Source organism: Manis javanica, chromosome 1 (assembly GCF_040802235.1).
Source record: "Manis javanica isolate MJ-LG chromosome 1, MJ_LKY, whole genome shotgun sequence".
In the NCBI taxonomy this organism is placed as follows: Eukaryota; Metazoa; Chordata; class Mammalia; order Pholidota; family Manidae; genus Manis; species Manis javanica.
In genome coordinates, this window is record NC_133156.1 from 211,985,722 (window position 1) to 212,005,867 (window position 20,146).

The following is a 20,146-nucleotide window of genomic DNA, read 5'->3' on the forward strand; positions in this document are numbered from 1 at the left end:
CATGCGCAAAGAAACCCAGCCGCCCCATATATAAACGCGAACCGAGGCTTTTCCTTGTAGTGTCGCCGGGACCGTTCGCGAGGCGGAGCTCCGGGCATTATATTTTTCAATTCGTTGGTCCTGCGAGCTAGAAGATCAGCTCGCGGGCCAGTCATCATGTCGCGTTACGGGCGGTACGGAGGAGGTAAGCAGCTCGGGTCTAGTGAGGGCCTTTGTCGTGGATGTAGTGGGGACTACGAGGCCATGGGGTTGGCGCGGGAGTTGGGAGACGGTTATTCCCGCGTGCGTAATGGCGGCCTCGGCACACGCCACACGAAGCTGGAGGCAGCGGGGGCGGGGTATTGAAGGGAGGCGGTGGGTGGCGGGTATAGGTCTGTGCTGGGTTCCGTGGTAATTCTGGGGCATTTTCGTCTCCTGCCACAGCCCAGGGCGGCAGGGGTCAGGGTTTTCCTGTTGCCCTTCTTGGAGCCGCCCGCCAGTCCCCCACGCCCCCCCGCTCTCGGCTGCCATTTTGCGCACATTGGCGACCATGGTGGCGCATTTCCCTGGCGCTTTCCCGCCACTTTAGCCCGCAGGTCTGGTTGCTGCCGTGCTATTAAGGGTGAAGTTGAGATTGATCAAAAGTGTGACGGCTTCGAGCTGTGCATTCTCTTGTCAATCGGTCGAGTTGCGGAATGGGAATGCAGACGTGATATTTTCGTTTGGCGGCTGTTTTTTTTTTTCTCTTTTAGCTCTTTTGAGCGCGGTTTATGGCTCTGGGGCGGAGAGCTGGAATCTTGGGCGAACCTGCGCCTGGGGCAGTTGCCGCGGAGGACACAAGCCGGCACAGCCCTGCTCTCCCGGCCCGCCGACGCCGCCGGCCCGCGCGCGCCTGGGGCTGCCGGGACTCGGGGGTGGGGCCGCGGCGGGCCCCGCCCCAGCTCCGCCCCACGCCTCGGAATATCCTACCGCGCATCTGTGCTGGTGTTCTGGAGGCTTTTCCTCCTTCCGAGAATGTTAAGGCTTTGTCGTACACCAGGCTTTTCAAAAACTTCACGGGTTTTGCTGGTTTTGAAGACTAAATTCAGCCCTTGTTAGAGCATTAAACGTGCTTTGCACAGTCTTAAAGGATGGCCTGTTTTAAGGCAAAGAATTCTTTAAAACAAAGTCAAATTGTGCATAATGTACGTTCTTTCATTTGCGTTTTTGAACAGAAACCAAGGTGTATGTTGGTAACCTGGGAACTGGTGCTGGCAAAGGAGAGTTAGAAAGGGCATTCAGTTATTATGGTCCCTTAAGAACTGTATGGATTGCAAGAAATCCTCCAGGATTTGCGTTTGTGGAATTTGAAGATCCTAGAGATGCAGAAGATGCTGTGCGAGGCCTGGATGGGAAGTAAGTAAGATGTGGGTTGTGAAACTTGGGTTCATTGGAATATTCTCTTAGGCCGGGTAGCGAACTACGTGCTGAACTCAGTATGGTCTGGAGGAGAGTGTAAATAGCTAATCATGAATTTATTAAGACGGGGAACAAAGTTGGAGGTGGGAGGAGCTTGTGAAGATAGCTTAAGTTGAGTGCAGAAGTGGTTGGAAAGCTCTAAAGCTAGAAGTCAAATGTATTTTTTCTTTCCACATTAGAATCTTGTTGCCCCCACCCCCCTTTTTTTTGTAGGGTGATCTGTGGTTCCCGTGTAAGGGTTGAACTATCAACAGGCATGCCTCGGAGATCTCGTTTTGATAGACCACCTGCCCGACGTCCCTTTGATCCCAATGATAGATGCTATGAGTGTGGCGAAAAGGGACATTATGCTTATGATTGTCATCGCTATAGCCGGCGAAGAAGAAGCAGGTATTTAATGAAGGAATGGTTGGTATACTAGTTAATCAAGTAATTCTTTTATTAGCAAGGCAGAAACTAGTATTTTTCTATAAACTTGAATGTTAATTGTACAGGTGTATTTTACAGTTTTTGTTTAATTAAACAAATGTTAATATATTAATAATCAACCTGGTCAAAACCTTTCAGGTTTCTTCGTTTGAGTCAGTCGCCTTGATTCAGAATGTCACGAGCCTTATGATATCATGCTGAGGCGCCTTGCAAATCCGACAATTAAGATCCTCCTAGACCTTGAGGTGATCAGCATAAGAGGCCAGATCCCCTCGAGTCATCTACACCTAGCTTCACCTTATTCTTTAAAGGGCAGAAAATTTGAGACGGTGATCGCCGTAACAGTAAATTTGGCTTACAATTGGGGCCCCCTCCGGTTTAGAAAGAGGAACACCAGATTGACCACATTCCCAACTAGAAAAATCTTCTTGCGTCAATCAAGCCTCACCTGGCTCATTTGGCTGTCAGTTTGATCGTCGTTAGATTGAAGAAAACATCTAGATGCAGCGATCGGCTATAGATACTTCTAGATCGTCTAGATCTGCTAGACCATGGGCCAAAGAGGGTCGACCTGCAAACTTGCAAGGTTTATTTTAAATACACATTACAGTGTTTTATATTATGTAATTCTAAGATGTAATTCAGCTTTTAACAAATCTTTTTTTAGGTAGTTAAAAAAAAAAACTAATAGGCCCAGAGTTTTTTTCCAAATGAGACACTAAATTGAAATAGTTTTGAGATTTGATTTCAGCAGAGGTATACAAACTCTAAAAACGAGTTATCATCTGACATTTTGTTTTTTTCTAACTTGAAAAATAGGTCACGGTCTAGATCACATTCAAGATCCAGAGGTAGGCGATACTCTCGTTCACGCAGCAGGAGCAGGGGAAGGAGGTGAGATACCTTATTTCAAGTTTTGATAAGTGATAACACTTTTGGAGATGGATTTAATATTAAACCTTGATGCAATTTTTAGGTCAAGATCAGCATCTCCTCGACGATCAAGGTCTGTGTCTCTTCGTAGATCAAGATCAGCTTCGCTCAGACGATCTAGGTCTGGTTCTATAAAAGGATCGAGGTATTTCCAGTATGTAACACTTTCTTTCCCTTTTTCGTATTTGGATTGTCACGTCTTAATGACAGCAGTGGAGTGTCTCAAAGACATAATGGGGATGCTTCAGAAGATACGTATTTGACATATAAAAGTTAAATTTGTACATGACCTGTAAATGGATATTACCCTAATCATACAGATGAAGGGAAAGCCCAAATGAAAATTTTAAGGGTTGTTAGGCTATAGTAGAGGATTGTTGAAAGCACAAATCCTTAAATCATTCCAGCTAAAAACTTTTCTAGAATCAGGATGTATCTATTACATAAGAAAGTAATGTTTCCTCCAAAAGGGGATAGTCACCTAATCTTCATAAGGCCCATAAGAACTAGGAAGGAATTTAGAATTAGAAGCAAGTTGAAATGGTTTCTTTTGTAATAGTGGGGTGAAATTGAGACAGTGGGAGATAGTTGAAGGTAGTAGTTGTGTTCATGGAGGTGAATGGACTGTTCAGTCAGACACTGAAATTTAAAAATCAAACTTAGAAATCAGCCTTTATTATTCCCTTTGTAGGCAGCCTTAAAAAGGTGCTAAAAATGGATAGCATTATAGAAAATACTTGGTAATACTACAAATGAGTCAATAGTAAGGAATGCTATTGGGAGTTCTTGCTATTCAGTAATCTATAAAGTCTTTAGATGGCAGCGATTCTAAAATGTGTCCATTTGTGAAAGCTCTGGACCCTAGAACTAATGCATTTGATAGCAGAACCACAAGATGTGTATGTCAGAGCCTAATTTGATTGTGACAAATTGATGTTTCTGAGCCATGAAAACTTGTAGATGATCCAAGAATTAAATCCTTATAACTGGGTTGTAACTTTGTTCTCACTCAACTTATCACTTGAAGTCTTAGGTCGGGGGTCTATGTGAGGTTGCTTTGATTCAAGATAAACTGAACCAGCCTTCTCAAACGAAGACCACATACTTTCTCTTCAATAACTACACACTAATAAAAAATACTGCATTGTACATAAGTACAGGAACCATGACAACCCAGCTCATGGAGTATGATAGAAAATAAATGAAGTGATGTTTCCTTATTTTGATATGAGAGCTTATTCCAAGTGTGATTTGTCCAGTCTTACACAGATAGAAGGCAAGAGTTGCAGCTTGCTTAGTTTTAGCTCCTCTGCTTCAGCTTACCTAATAAGGTGCTCAGCTAGTTATTTAAATAGTTACTCCTGTGGATTAATTGGTATAAATTTTTTTAATATCTAGATCCCGGTCAAGGTCAAGATCAAGATCCAGGTCTATTTCCCGACCAAGAAGCAGGTAAGGTAAAAATACTTACTAATGCTCTTCTAGTTATATGGCACCAATATCCAAAGAGTTCAAAGTGTTTGGAATTGTTGAAATTTCCAGTGTTAATGCTAAGCCTAGGTGTTAAATGGGAATATAGTCCCTAATTTATTTAATGAACCAAATTTCAGAACTTCTTTTATACATGGCCTATTCTGGCTGACTTCTGGACAAGGGAATGTCAAGCTATAGCCTATTCTGGCTGACTTCTGGACAAGGGAATGTCAAGCTACAGTGAGAAAGAAGTTTGTGACTTTGGGGTTATAGTAAGAGGCCCTTGTTAGAACTGATAGGCACATGGAGAAGTGTTATGAGATAGCTGTGCTTAAAGCAGTGTAAAGGGTTGTGATGCAACAAATAAAGTAAATACATTTATTTTATGAAAAGCAGTTTTTGAAACATAAGCTTTTGTTAGCGAAAATCTGGTGGGCTGTTGACTATAACTACAGCCTGACATTTTAAGCTCAGGGCAATTTGGGGAATCATTTCATGGTATTGTAACTATAAAAGGGGTTGGTTAGTGCTCTTTCTTAATAGAATTTCTCATGTTTTGACAGCCGATCAAAGTCCAGATCTCCATCTCCAAAAAGAAGGTAAGCTGAATGATTTGTTGCCAAATATGTCCAGTGTGGCCTCTGCAGAATTTGTTTGCATATTGCCTTCTTTGCAGGCTTTGAGCTCTTTGGAGAATTGGTGCTGTATATAAAAAATACTAGATAAAAAGTTTCTTAGATGATTGCTTTTCCTTCAACATCAGCTTACATTTTGTTGGAAATATTTAGTCATAAAGTTGATTATTACGTTAAGATGTGTTTAGCCTTTATGTACCTTTAATTGTGTAATTTCATGCTAAAAAATATGTTCTTTCCACATAGGGATGATAAATAAAAAGGAAGTGTTGAAGTGGTGAAAAAAAAATTTTCAGGTTGAAATCTGGCAGCTCAATCATTATCTACCTAGTTGGTACTTAATGATCAAAAAAAAAACTGCCCCAAATTCAAATAGTTCTCTTTAATCTTGTAAGTGTAAGTTTGGCAAGGAGCCTATTAAAATAGTGAAATCTTAAGCAGGGACAAAAGAGTTGTATATAGATCTCTGCAGTAGGAACTTAATTACCTTTGGCACCTTTGAATTTATTGAAACTTGTGTTTAGCCCTGACCTATTCACAGCAGAGTAAGTTTCAGTTAAACACTAATCAGTTCCAAACCTAATGTTTTTCTTTTTAGTCGTTCCCCATCAGGAAGTCCGCGAAGAAGTGCAAGTCCTGAAAGAGTGGACTGAAGTTCCCAAGTTCACCTTTTAGGGAAAAGTTATTTTGTTTACATTATTATAAGGGATTTGTGATGTCTGTTAAGTGTAACCTAGGAAGGGTATTTCAACCATCTAATCAAAACTGATCTGGATTATTTCTCTGTAAATTCACAGCAGTAAGATAATATAAATTTTTGTTGAATGTATTAACATCCTATGGTCTGAAAATGTGGGCTTTTATTTGGCACATTTAAATAAAATGTTTCTAACTAGATTTTCGGTTCGTGTTGACTGTTAACCACTTCTCAGTTTGGTAAGCTACAGGAGTCATTCATACAGACCTTTCAGAGTTTGATGGTATTAAGTTTTGAACATCATTAACTGTAGTGTATACTTACACTCAGAAAATTCCTTTTTACCCTTAGAGCTTTAGTCTGTTGGGGTTGGCATTACTAAATATTAGGCTAATGATCTCTGTCAGGCTAGTGGGACCACTGATTTGCTATAAATAAGCACAACAGGAACTAAGCAAAAGAACTTAAATGTGGTATAAGTAGTTGGAATTGATGTTGGAGAAACTAGATTATTTTCTGAAGGCTAATTGAATATAGGTTTTCAAGTTATTAGACGGGATGGTGTCAAATTAGAACTCCCTGTTTAGAAAGTTCTACTTAATGTTCTTTTATTTTCAGCATTATACCAAAATTCTTGCATGCTTGAGAAAATTGTTGGAATTTGGGATAAAACATCTTGATGTAAACCAGCTTTGCAAAATTTTCCAGCCCATATACTCTAATATCCTTTAAAATGGATTGTCTTATTCTGAATCAGAGATCTGTTAATTCCCATTAGGTTTTCCAGTTCCCCACCACCATATACTTGTGTTATTTTGCCAGGCTGGTGCAAAGTAATTAAAGATGTCAAACAAATGTTGATGAGACTAAAGCAGTTTGTAAATTTAGAAACATCTCATGTAGATTTTTGGTAGCATCTGGTAGATCTTAGAATATTACAGCAAGTAGAATCTTTATTCAGACTTTAAATATAAAGTATAGTAGGGCAGTTAATAGTTAATTTTGAATTTTTTGGTCAAGCATTTACGAGGTATTCTCTAGCATTGGTGCAAAAAAACGCTGGTGGCACAGGTATCTGCCTTTGTCCATTTTCTTAAAGCTTTTCAACAGTTACTGGATAGCTTTGCATTTTGGAATCGTGGTCTGCCTCAATTTGGTGGTCTGAGTGGTAAAACTAGTGTGTTGGAAGTTTGGATGTTTTGTGTTTGGAATTTTGACTGGCTGAATTACATTGTTGGTATAAAGCTGTGTGTGTAACTGGCAGGCTTATTTGTTGAACTTGGTCAGCTTTAATTGTTCTGTATTATATAAAGATAAGCTTGATAATAAATGTGCAGAGACAAAGAATCCTGATACTCAGTTTTTGGAAGTGGGAGTTCTGAGCTAAGGGTAGGAGTATTAACATTAATCCTGTAGCCTTGGGGTTGATTACTAGCAGTGTCCTAAAAATTCCTTAAGAAAGGATAAAAAGGATATGGAGGGGTGGGAAAATGGTTTTAGGAAACGAGCACAGAAAGTTCTACCCTTCCAGGAAAGGGAATATTGGGTATGTGGGCAGACATCTTTCATACCCTTGACGCAACTCTACCCGTGATTAGTATATGTCTTAAAATGGTAACTTTGATAAAGTGCATTTTTGTATTTTCAAGAGGTTGGGGACTGCTAAATTTACTAACTTGGAAAGTGTCCAGACTAATTACTAATTTTAAACACATCAGACCCTGAGTGCTTTTGAACATAAAACGTTATCTTGGTCCTTACCTAGGTATAGAGAGGTAAGTAATGCATACCCTTGACTTCAGAGTGGTAGTTCTCCTTCAGGCTTTGAGCTAAATATCAGATGCAGATAATCCTACCATCTTACTGGGTCTCTTCCCAAGGACAAAGAAAATCGGAGGGGGTCTTGAAATGCTATCAAACTAAGACTTAAGGTTAGGTGAATGGTGGTATACGATTGTGAGTCTCACTTTTGTGTATCTCGTCTTGAAGTCTGAAGGAGTGTGATGATGTCCAAGATACTAAGTTAATACAAATGAGAAGCTCTGAACCAGCCAAGTCAGCCGACTGTTAGAGTAAAGGGTAATAGCAAAGAATTCATGAGCTCTGACTCCTGGCAACTTGCTTAAGGACCTTTGGAAGGGAGAGCTATGTAACCTACAGGATGAATATGTTTGTGATTGTACAGCTTAAAAGGCATGAAGCAAAGGCCTAGGTAACCAGAAATAATAGGTGTAGGGGTTTGGAGTATTCGGAGGCTGATGAGAATTAGTGAGCAAGAAATGGAAAGATGCCTAGGTTTACAGTGATAGTTCTGGATATAACAGCTTTAGTACTATCTTAAATGAAGGGGAAAAAAGCACCAGTAGGCAGTTTCAAAGCCTGATAGTTATTTTCACACCTTAGACATTCCTCATAACCATTCTAATAAAAATGTCAAAGGACTTAAGTCACCTAATCCCCACAATAATAAGATACTGTTATTCCCATCTCACAGAACAAGAAACAAGCTTAGGTTTATTTAATGCTGTACCATCAACCTGGTAGGAAGTCAGAAAAGCTTGAATCCTACCTGCCCTTGTTTTATTAGAAGTACTTTCCTGAGCCTTTAAAACAGCCATGTGGAAAAGTCAGAAGATTTAAGACCAGAATGTACAATCCATGGTCCTACCTGTTGTAGATAATACCATAGTTAATAACTTGGCCGTTTCTAGACTTAATGGGAAAAATATGCTAGTTAAGAGGGATAATTCTGGAGCATGTGGAATACAGTAGCCAGTTACAGTTAGGCCCTCAAGACTCTCAAATCTAGTAGCTTTCCTCTTCCCACTGACCTCATCTCCATTTCAGTTTTTGACTTGGTAATAAACTCAAGGTATATACACAGTGAGAAGGCTCTCTACCTCTGACTCAGCTTCTCAGTTACCTCCCAAAAGTCAACCACTAGTAGTTGTGCAGCCTGAGGAGATACGCATGGGGATTTTCTCCTTTTTTTGACGCAAAAAATGCACTTTAATCATTTAATAACTTGGGGTTTTTTCATATAAGTAAAAATGGCACTTTTTAAAAAAAAGTTTCATACTGTTTAGTTGCCTGGAAGTTGCATAGTTTATCAAGTTTTTGTGCCCCTTGAACATGCCATGTACTGCTAGGCTTGGAATACAAAAGTGAGTAATAGAGCTTAAGACAAATACCAGGTGAATAGTAACTTATGTGGACATGAATGAGGCAGGGTCAGAAGGACGGAGCTGGTTGCTGTTGCATAAAAGGTGGACTGAGGAGACCTCTGATGGTGATAGGAACAAGTGAGGGAGGGAGCTTTATCAACTTGAGGGGAAAGAGTTCCAGGCAGAGGGCCTAGTTGAGTATGAAGGTCCTGAAGTGGTTTGAGTTCTTGGGTAAGGAGGACAATTTGAAGTGAACAGAGAGGAGGAGAGTGGGTAGAGATGGCATAGGGAGGGAGGGAGATGTAGCATATAGATAGATCATAATAGGGCCTTGTGTGTCTTGGGAAAGGGTTTGCTTTTTTCCCAGGAGAGTTTTTGAACAGAGTAATAGGAATTGAATCAGTTCCCTATTACTGGAGAGGAGGGTTGTTTGTAATGTAACTATTAAGTGCTACAGTGAATAACCTTGTGCAATACATTGCCTATGTGACCCTGCATATCTAGGATAACACCTAGAAGATGAGGTGCTGGGTCAAAGGGTATGTGCATTTATATTTTTGCTAGGTATGGTTAGTTTGCCCTGGTAGCAGTGTATAGAAGTTCTTTTTCCCCTGTATGAAGTTCGTTTCATTGCCTGCATTGTACACATGGTGTAAACCCACATGGGTTGCAAGGACCTTAGGAAGACATACTTTTGGTCTGGGAAGTTTGTTTCACTATCTCATTCTTGAAGTACTTCATGAAGCTAGGGAGCAGATTCTAGCTGACCACATTTAGGCACTTAATATTGGTTAATGTTACAGAACAATAAATAATGGGGAAAGCTTTTACGCTAGGGCAATGGTTCTTGTCTCTAGTTAAATACCAGGCTCATGGGGAGTTTTATACACATTGTAATGACATCGAAATTGCTCAGGGTAAAGCCTGGGCATTAATAGTCTAAAAATCTCCCCAGGTGATTTTAATATAAAACCAGAATTAAAAACTAGGAGCTTGTGTTAGCCAGCTCCTAGTTCAGTCTCTCCTATTGAACAGACTCGCTTGGTTTGATTGCTGTCACAGCTCTAACCAAATGACCCTATGCTGGAATGGAACTTCAGAAGGCAAAGACTGCATTTTGGTTCATCTTAGTACTAGCAGAGGTCACTGTGCTCAAGAGAAATAGTCATCTGAAAAAAGTTAGCATTCTGTTCAGGAAATTTGAAGCAGTATCACAAGAACTATTGGGTTATGCCTAATGCTAAGGCAACTCCAGGCATGACCTTTGGTCACAATTATGTTTCAAGGCATCTAAGGTGTATTAGGTGCATACATTTGTAATTGTTACATCTTCCAGATATGTTGATGCTTTTATTATATCTTTTGTGTCTACTGGTATTTCTTAAAGTCATATTTTGTCTGATATTAATATATAGTTAGTTGCTAGATCTTTTTAATTCAGTCTGACTCTGCCTTTTGGGGTGCTTAAACCATTTATAGTTAATGAAGTTACTGATACAGTTCTATTTGCAATTTCCATTTTGTTCACAGTATCTTTTTTTACTTTCTTCCTTTTACTGCCTTCTTTTGTATTAGATATTTCTCAGTGCTATCATTTTAGTTCCTCCTGAACTAAAATCAGTGATATGCTTACCTGTGAAGGATCAGAACTCAGAACAGTACAGTACTAGTCTGGTTGTGGGAAGGGGAGGGCATGGTAAAGAAAGCACCGACTCCGGGGTCCTGGAGACTTATTATTGGAGGGGGTGGAAGGGTGTTGCATGTTAGTGCATTTTCAACAAGGCTTTAATAATTGTGTAGTAATATGGTGTTTTTCATATTGAGTACTATGTTTTCGCCTCCTCACATGAATTGAAAGTGTCCAGTTAATAGGTTGTAAAATTTTGTTTCTTGCTGAGAGAGACCTTGTGACTTCGTGATAAAATACCATAATTATGCTCAGATGTCACACTTTGCATGTGATTTAACTATGTTAGAAGGTCTCTTCTCAAGCAAAGTTCTGTGTGCATTTCATGAAAAAGGATAGACCAATTGCTGCCACAAAAGATCAATTTCTCTATAAAATTAGTTTCATGAGGTTTATAGCTTGACAATCAAATTTAGCCTTTTTATTTTCTTAAATAAGAGCAAAAAAAAATTCCAATAATTTGTTTTAGCTGTCCTAAAGGAGAATATCGTCACTTTGGGCTACTTTAGACTGGGCTTCTTACAAAAACAGCTCTTTTTTTAGAACAGAGGAAAGCAGAGTACTTGGGTGATAAATGTATTCTCAAGCCTAAAGGCCATTAAAACTGAGGACTAATTTGTAGTTAGGTTTCCTTGTGAATAAGAAAATATTCTTTTTCTTTCTTCTCCAGGGTTTCCTAAATGATTTCTGGCACCTAGAATATTACAACCCTGCGTCGAGCAATTAATTTAATCAAACTGGTAGAAGGGTTGCACTCAGCTTCATTTCACCTCTGAAGCCCCTTGGCTAATGTATATATTGGTAACTTTAGAGTGGAGAAACCTGGCAAACAGCCTTACTCAGGTCAACAAAGGTAACCTCAACAGTGAGAGGACACACCGAGAAAGTGCATCACCTGAGGGGCTGCAGTGTGAAGAGCACAGCATCATTTCAGTGATACTCCTGCTAAAAATGTATGGCACGAACCTGATCAGGAGGAAACACCAGACATATCCCAATGGAGGGACATTGTGTAAAATAACTTCCCTGCAATCCTCAAAAATATTAAGGTCATAAAGGTCAAGAGAGGAATGAGGAATTATGTTGGATTGAAGGAAACTGAAGAAACTAAGTTCAATTTGTGCTCCTGGTTTGGACCCTTTTGCTAGGACATTACTGAGCCAGGTGAAATTTAATGGGATCTCTGAGTGAAAGGTATACGGGAATTTTTTGTACTGCTCTTGCAACTTTTCTATGAGTTTGAAATCATTTAAACAAACCAAAAAAACCCTCCCAACCCCCATTTTGCTGACTTAGTTTTTTAACTGCAAAAGGAAGATACTGTCTTTGGCAATTTAAACAATATCAATAAAGTAAAAAGTCCTCACTCCCCCTCCAGATTCTATTTCTCAGAGGAAACCATTGTTAATAATTTGATCTACCCTTATAAACTTTACAAATATACATACATTTTTGTTTTGTTTTACAAACACAGAATACTGTATGGATTCTTTGATCCCATCCTTTTGAATGGCTGTGTAGTATTCCATCGTGTGGATGATCATTTCTCCATTCCCGTGTTCATGGTATTAGATTGTGTTCAATTTTTTGTTATTACCAGCTTTACCAGTTAGATTGCAATCAACACCCTTGTCCGAATGTTTGTCTTCACACATTTGTCCTAGTATTTCAACTGAACATATTTCCAGAAGTGGAATTGCTAGATCATGAGTTTTAAAAGTTTGCCAATAGATTGTGTAAAATTTCCCTCCGAAAAAGCTGTATTAATCTAATTGCTATGAATGGTGACTGAGTAAAAATTCTGCATTTACCAACACTGTATGTTATGAATTTTAGATTTTTCCCTCTGTGAAAGAAAAAACGGAATTTTTTTTGGAGTGTAGGGCCAGTAGAACATACTTTGGAGCTGCTAGTTGAAGGGCTTGTGTTCTGAACGTGCCACTTCCTAGCACTGTTAAGTTGCTCCAGCCAGTGACCTCTCATTTTTGATGATTTTGCCATCTCATAGGTTGTAGAGTGAGATGAAATAATTGATTCCAACACACCTAACAGCTGTCGTTGTAATACAATGAGAATGAGCCATTGAGAATCCAAGCAAGATGGCAGTAGGGTAAGAATTCAGTTGTCTGGAGGGTCCTAGAAGAAGGCTGTGTGATAGAAGTACAAACTGTTCAGGGCTCCAGCAGTAATCTAGTCAGACCTCAACTGCCTGCTCAAACCCAGCAGGGAAGGGAAACGACCACAGCTCCAGGCTCCCAGCGTGTGGTGCTCTGTGCTCTGGCCTGCTTGAGCATTTGCTGTCCACCCTTTTAGGTCCTCCAGTACAGCCACAGGGAGGGCCTGAGGGAAAAGAACTAGACTTGTGGCTAGCTTTAGTTCTAGTCCTGCAGGACATACTCTTCCAGAAAATTAAAATCTAAATCCTTTGCCTTATAGGCAAGAAAACAGGCCAAGTGAAATTAGATCACCCATGCAGTGAATGCCTGGAGCGAAGAGCCAAGTCTGTGCTTAGGGCTCCCAACTCCGTCAGGGTGTGATTTTACATCTCTAATTAGTCCTATCAGTCTTGTCACCCTCAGAGACTTCTATCCCTGAGGGAATGTACTACATAGGAGGTGTTACCTTCTGAATCCCTTAAAAAGACCCAGCAGAGAACTGCACACAAAAGATACTCAAAATATGTGCTAAAATGAATTTCAAAAATAAACACTATATTTGGTTTATTTTTGCTAAAAGGAAGCACAATAGGCTGCCAGGTAGCTTTCCCCTAGCAAGACGCTGGGCCTCACCAAAGTATCCAGGACATGCCATATACTTGGTCCATTTCCCAAAGGTCCATACCTGATAGATTTAAAGAACAGTGAAGAAACGAGTCCTCTTAAGGTGCAGACTGGATTTATTTCAACTGATTGCTAGTGTGTAGCAGTGTAAGATACATTTCTATAAAAACCACCAACCCAGACCCATCACCGATGATTCGATTGTTCAGAGGGGGAGCCCCAGCTTCATCTCCATAATAACATCTGCTCCAGGTTCAATGTGCAATCTTCAGGTAGGCCCTCTCCTTGCACTGACAGCTCCATTTCCAGTGGCTTCCTTTCTTCCCACCCTTGCCTGGGCTGGGCTTTCTCAGTTAACCCCTAACCCCAAAGGCAGAGAATCAAAATTACGGATTTCTGGATATTTTGGTCTTGCACTTTTAAGTCACACCACCTTGAAGGCTCAGAAACAGTTAAACTCTGATGCTTCTCATAAAAGTTAATCTGGGAAGAAAGGCTGGCTCTAATGGTGTAAGAGTCAGACATCTCTGCCTGTTAGTGACCCTAGGAATGCTCTGGTAGATGGAAGTGGAAGAAGTGGATTTGAATTCACATGACCTGACATTAAGTCCTGGCTAAAATTCTTCCTAGCTGTGCCTTGAGATGAGTCATTTGCTTTCTCCAAGCCTTGGTTCCCTTGCTTCTCAGTCATCCACTGCCTTACCAGGCAAAGAGGCCTATCTGCCGGATGTTGGATGAGCTAATGTGACTTGAAAACTCCAAAAAATGCTGCACAAGGGCAAGGGGATTTCAGGTAGAGGAGGAGGAAAAGGAAAGAGTAGGATCAAAGAAAGGAAGGGAGAAAAGTAGAAAAGAAAGAGGTAGAGGGATGGAGCCAACATAGCCCAAAGGTCCTGGGTACCACTTCAGGGCTCGTCAGGGCTTAGATGAAGCCTTGGTGCGTGGGCCCCCTCGACCACAGAAAGAGCTGGTCAGTAGACCTTGCTTGGGGCCTGCCATTGGAAAAGGAAATCAGTATTCAGACTAATTATCATGACAGCTACTATTTGTATGATTTTGATTCACAGGATCACTTCCAAAGCCTCTAAAATCTTCATCTCTCTGCACAGGAGACCGGCTGCTGAAGGGCTCCCAGCCTGGTCCTGGGGTAGGTCATGTCTTTACACTTCCTTAAGCCACAGAAAACTTGAACCAAGTGGTGTGATCATACTCCTCACCAGGCCTCAGCAGCACAGGAGGGAAGTGGGGCTGTGAAGGGGAACACAATACAGGTTACACTTTGCCGGCCTGGGCTGCATCGGAAACCACTGGGGATGGCTTCTGGACTTGTCTCTAGGCCAGCTCTGGGAACCAGCTGCCAGTGTGAGAAGGTTCGTTATTGATTTGCAGTGATAGAGAACTTGAGCCAAATGCAAACGAACATCACTGAGCACACTGTGGAGCAAGACTTTCCTGCCGAAGGAAGCAGTGTGTTGGTTTACATTCTGGTGTAAACTGCAAGCGTCCTATCATAGGCTGGCACTTTGAAGAACAATAGGCAGTAGTTAAAAAACAAAGTTACAAGGAGAAGATGCAGGATCATCTTTGAAGTGTGGTTGCAGAAAATGAGTGGCTATTGATAAGGAGAAACAAACTGAATAAAGGCTGCAAAGGTACAAAAAAATAAATATTTTTAAACATGTAAATGCCATGTTAGTCACCTGGCTAAAGGTTTCCTGTATTTATCATGACTTGGAGAAGACTTGGGAATCATACAGGCCTGACTTGAGTGTCATGACCTGTCACATAGAGTGACACTGCGTACACTATCCCTCTGACAAGCCGGCCGGTGACTTTACCTGATTGACAGCATCAGGCCAGTTCTGGGTCTCGAGGCAGAAACCAGAGTGCTTGGGATAGACTGATCCACTCTTGCCCATCAGTGTGCCATCCAGGAAGTTGCCCGTGTAAAACTGGACCCCAGGCTGGGTGGTGTACACTTCCAGTATCCGCCCGCTTCCAGCATGATAGACCCTGGGGAGATAGCCAAACCACATAATGGTACAGGACAGAAAAGCAGGCAGGGACAGGTAGAAGCTGGGAAGCAACTTTGAGACAGGCATCAGACACAATCCCCAGCCACAGAGCAGGGACAAGATAGATGGAGGAGACAAAGAGAGCATGATGGGAAATTCTTGCAGCCTCATAGGTGAGGAAAGAGGAGGGGTTTCAAGGATCCTTGATAGCAACTTCACTCTGATTGTGGCTTCTCTGAGGAAGGGCAAAATGGGAAACAACCAACTATGTCTTTTGAGAGAGGAGACACTTTTCTAAATTGAATTGCCTCTCCGTGGGGCTAGAGCAGGCTGCATTCCTTCTAGAACAGACCTGCGGTGGTTTCTGCTAGATTCACGGTGTCCTTTATTTAAACCAGGCCTCGACAGAGGAGAGAGGACCTACCTGGCCCTGTATGTAGTGTCGAAGGATTACAGAAGAAAGTTGCAGAAAGGCCTGGGTCTTACAGTCTTACCAGGAGTTAGAACTACCCTGACAGTGTGTAGTTAACTAAGAGGTGAGGAAAAGCTGTTCGGGAACAGGAGGACTGAGCGGGGGAAAGAAGGCAGGAGCGGGAGTGGTGGGGAGAGGAATGTGAATCTGCACAGAAGAAAAGCATCTCGTGCTGGAGGAACATAGCTGGGGCCTTGGTCCTGGGGCTCTGAGGCAGAGAAGGCTTTCCAAGTTCAGTGTCTGTGAGGGCTTGAGTCATTTTCTCTGCTTTCAGAGAAACCTACTCATTCTACAAACATTATTTGGTAGTGTCAAGCATGGTATTATGTGTTAGGGTAGAAGGAGGGAATCACAAAGATGAGATGGCTTGAAGAACTTGGAATTAGGCAGGAGAGAGAGTGCATGCAAATGCCCATCACACAAGGCTGGAGCTGGCAAGTGCTGTCTGAGAAGCGTGTCCTGCTCTGCATGCCAATAAGCAGGGAAAGGTCACAAAGCAGGAAGGTACAAAGGGCTCTGGGAACTCAAGGCCTGCAGAGGTGACTTCAGTCAGGAGGAATTAGGGCTTCTCACAAGAACAGGCAGAGAAGGGCAGGAAGGGAGCCAAGAGAGACAGGATGCCAGGTAGGAATACAGGTATGATGGCATGGCGGGAGGGTAAGAACATCTGCGGAACAGAAGGTTTAGAAAGACATGGGATGTGGTACTTGGTTCCCATAGCATAGTAATGGTGTTGCTATGGCCAGAGGAAAAGCAGTAACTGAATTACCTACCGTGCACAAAATTGCTTGTCTTTAGATTCCTTCAGACAGAAATTATGGTCAAAGCCATTGATGTGGAACTCCTGCAGGTGTTTTCCGAGCTCCACTGGCTTCCTTAGGTCAAATGCAGTTCCTTGCACTGGAGCAACTTCTCCTGATAGGAAAAGGCATGAAAAAGGATGATAAATGCCAAATCAAATCTTTCTGTACAGCAACCTACAGATCTGCTGCTGCTTCCCTCTCAGCCTTCATTTCGATTTGGAAAGGAGATGGGAAACCAGATCCTATGAAGGAGAATGAAAATTGAATTTCCTTAATTGTGAGATGCTGTTGACTGCAAGAGGCAGTAGCTTATAACACTCAGAATCGTTCAAATGTGAAAAAAATACAAAAATCAGGAAATGTCCAATTTGCATTAAGGGCTATGTTGGCTAAAGGGCAATGGGTGTCCTAACCACAAGTCAGACACTTGCTGACATCTGTTGCTTCGCTGCAGTATTTCAGGCCTCCTAACCAAGCATTAGCACCTGGCGGTAGCCAACCAGACACTAAAAATGTTCCCAGGACTAGTGATTCTCAAATTGTTTTGGGCCATTATTAGCTAAAGGGATGTTGGCAACCACCCTTACCCAGTTGCTTCTCTGATCAGCCTATAGACACACTCCAGAGGGGATTTTAATAGTAACAGTGGGGCAAATAAACTAACTGGGACAGTACAGGTGCAAACTGGGATGTGTGGCCACTTTACTATTTGCCAATTTTAGATTCACCCCTTTGAATGAAAGCTCTGTTTGGAGTAGTGATTCCTGGAGGACTGACCATCAGCAAGCGCTGCCTCCTCCTCGTGTGTAAGCCAGGTTCCTCAAGCTCCAAGAGAAGTGTATTTGCTCTTATCAAGGTGGGACATCCTGATTCCTACTCACAATGATGTGGGTGGATGGTCTGTCCTGAGGGAGGACACTGCAGTGTGAAGACTGCCAACTCCTAAAGGGCAAAGTGCACAACCACTGCCCCATCAAGAATATCCTTCCAGATGTTATGGATCTCGAGGCTCTTAGCACCACAAGTGTTCTTGGAGCTCATCTGGTCCAGACTGCTCAAGTAATAAATGAGGAAACAGATCCACATGACTTGATATCATCAAACAACAACCTATGACACAGATACTGTATTTCATCAATTAAGACACTTGTATTCACATTGTAAAAATCTCTGAACCCTAACTCAACACCACAAAATCCGTGGGACGCAGCCAAGGCAGTGCTAAGAGGAAAGTATATTGCAATACAGGCCTACCTCAGGAAAGAAGAAAAATCCCATAGGCAGTCTAAACTCACAATTAATGAAACTAGAAAAAACAACAAATGAGGCTCAAAGTCAGTAGAAGGAGGGACATAATAAATATTAGAGCAGAAATAAATAAAATTGAGGAGAATAAAACAATAGAAAGAATCAATGAAACCAAGAGCTAATTCTTTGAGAAAATAAACAAAATAGATAAACCCCTAGCCAGACTTATTAAGAAAAAAAGAGAGTCTATACACATAAACAGAATCAGAAATGAGAAAGGAAAAATCACTATGAACACCACCGAAATACAAAGAAGTATTAGGAAATACTATGAAAAATTATATGCTAACAAAGTGGATAACCTAGAAGAAATGGACAACTTTCTAGAAAAATACAACCTTCCAAGGCTGACCAAGGAAGAAACAGAAAATATGAACAGACCAATTACCAGCAATGTAATTGAACTGGTAATAAAAAAAAATACCAAAGAAGAAAACTCCTGGACGAGATGGCTTCACCGCTGAATTTTATCAAACATTTAGTGAAGACCTAATACCCATTCTCCTTAAAGTGTTCCAAAAAATAGAAGAGGAGGGAATATTTCCAAACTCATTCTATGAGGCCAGCATCACTCTAATACCAAAACCAGGCAAAGACACCACAAAAAAAGAAAATTACAGACCAATATCCCTGATGAACATAGATGCAAAAATACTTAACAAAATATTAGCAAACCAAATTCAACTAATATATCAAAAAGATAATCCATCATAATCAAGTAGGATTTATTCCAGGGATGAAAGGATGGTACAACATTTGAAAATCTATCAACATCATCCACCACATCAACAAAAAGGACAAAAACCATATGATCATCTCCATAGATGCTGAAAAAGTATTTGACAAAATTTAACATCCATTCATGATAAAAACTCTCAACAAAATGGGTATAAAGGGCAAGTACCTCAACATAATAAAGGCCATATATGACAAACCCACAGCCAACATTATACTTAACAGCGAGAAGCTGAAAGCTTTTCCTTTAAGATCAGGAACAAGACAAGGAAGCCCACCTTCCCCACTTTTATTCAACATAGTACTGGAGGTCCTAGCCATGGCTATCAGACAACACAAAAAAATAAAAGACATCCAGATTGGCAAGAAAGAAGTCAAACTGTCGCTGTTTGCAGATGACATGATATTGTACATAAAAAACCCTAAAGAATCCACTCCAAAACTGCTAGATCTAATATCTGAATTAAGCAAAGTTGCAGGATACAAAATTAATACACAGAAATCTGCATTCCTATACACTAATGATGAACTAGCAGAGAGAGAACTCAGGAAAACAATTCCATTCACAATTGCATCAAAAAGAATAAAATACCTAGGAATAAACCTAACCAAGGAAGTGAAAGACGTATACTCTGAAAACTACAAGACACTCATGAGAGAAATTAAAGAAGATACCAATAAATGGAAACACATCCCATGCTCATGGATAGGAAGAATTAATATTGTCAAAATGGCCATCCTGCCTAAAGCAATCTATAGATTCAATGCAATTCCTATCAAAATACAAATAACATTCTTCAACAAACTAGAAAAAATCGTCCTAAAATTCATATGGAACCAAAAAAGACCCCAAATAGCCAAAGCAATCCTGAAAAGGAAGGATAAAGCAGGGGGAATTACGCTCCCCAACTTCAAGCTCTACTACAAAGCCACAGTAACCAAGACAATTTGGTACCGGCACAAGAACAGACCCATACACCAATGGAACAGACTAGAGAGCCCTGATATAAACCCAACCATATATGGTCAACTAATATATGATAAAGGAGCCATGGACATACAATGGGGAAATGACAGCCTCTTCAACAGCTGGTGTTGGCAGAACTGGACAGCTACATGCAAGGGAATGAAACTGGATTACTGTTTAACCCCATACACAAAAGTAAACTTGAAATGGATTAAAGACTTGAATGTAAGTCATGAAACCATAGAACTCTTAGAAGACAACATAAGCAAACATCTCCTGAATATTAGCATGAGCAACTTCTTCCTGAACCCATCTCCTCGAGAAAGAGAAACAAAAGCAAAAATGAACTCATGGGACTACATCAAACTAAAAAGGTTTTGTATGGCAAAGGACATCATCAACAGAACAAAAAGACATCCTACAGTGTGGGGGAATGTACTTGTAAATGACATATCCGACAAGGGGTTAACATCCAAAATATATAAAGAACTTACACGCCTCAACACCCAAAAGCAAATAACCTGATTAACAAATGGGCAGAGGATATGAAGAGACAGTTCTCCAAAGAAGAAATTCAGATGACCAACAGGCACATGAAAAGATGCTCCACA

The 20,146-nt window shown here is 40.9% G+C and overlaps 2 protein-coding genes across 7 annotated transcripts in view; one reads left to right on the forward strand and one right to left on the reverse strand.

Annotated features, from left to right (window-relative positions):
- The first annotated feature begins 26 nt into the window (after positions 1–26).
- Positions 27–12,269, forward strand: SRSF7 (serine and arginine rich splicing factor 7). Of its 6 annotated transcripts, none has more exons than XM_037009349.2 (8): positions 27–184; positions 1,194–1,374; positions 1,651–1,827; positions 2,686–2,760; positions 2,843–2,953; positions 4,198–4,251; positions 4,836–4,871; positions 11,126–12,269. In XM_037009349.2, the coding sequence occupies exons 1-8, from the start codon at positions 157–159 to the stop codon at positions 11,133–11,135; spliced, it is 672 nt and encodes a 223-aa protein (XP_036865244.1). In that variant the 5' UTR covers positions 27–156; the 3' UTR covers positions 11,136–12,269. The 6 variants fall into 6 exon arrangements, with proteins under 6 accessions (XP_036865244.1, XP_036865246.1, XP_036865241.1 ...); XM_037009351.2 differs by having other exon boundaries at positions 2,843–2,944; XM_037009346.2 differs by lacking the exon at positions 11,126–12,269 and adding an exon at positions 5,506–5,804.
- Positions 12,270–13,328: 1,059 nt separating this feature from the next.
- Positions 13,329–20,146, reverse strand: part of GALM (galactose mutarotase) — a 60,077-nt gene continuing 53,259 nt past the window's right edge. The window contains exons 5-7 of the mRNA XM_073214168.1: positions 16,496–16,637; positions 15,074–15,248; positions 13,329–14,483 (exon numbers count right to left, since the gene is read on the reverse strand). Coding sequence (XP_073070269.1) covers positions 14,406–14,483; positions 15,074–15,248; positions 16,496–16,637 — 395 coding nt within the window. The 3' untranslated portion in view covers positions 13,329–14,405. The remainder of the gene's footprint in view (positions 14,484–15,073; positions 15,249–16,495; positions 16,638–20,146) is intronic.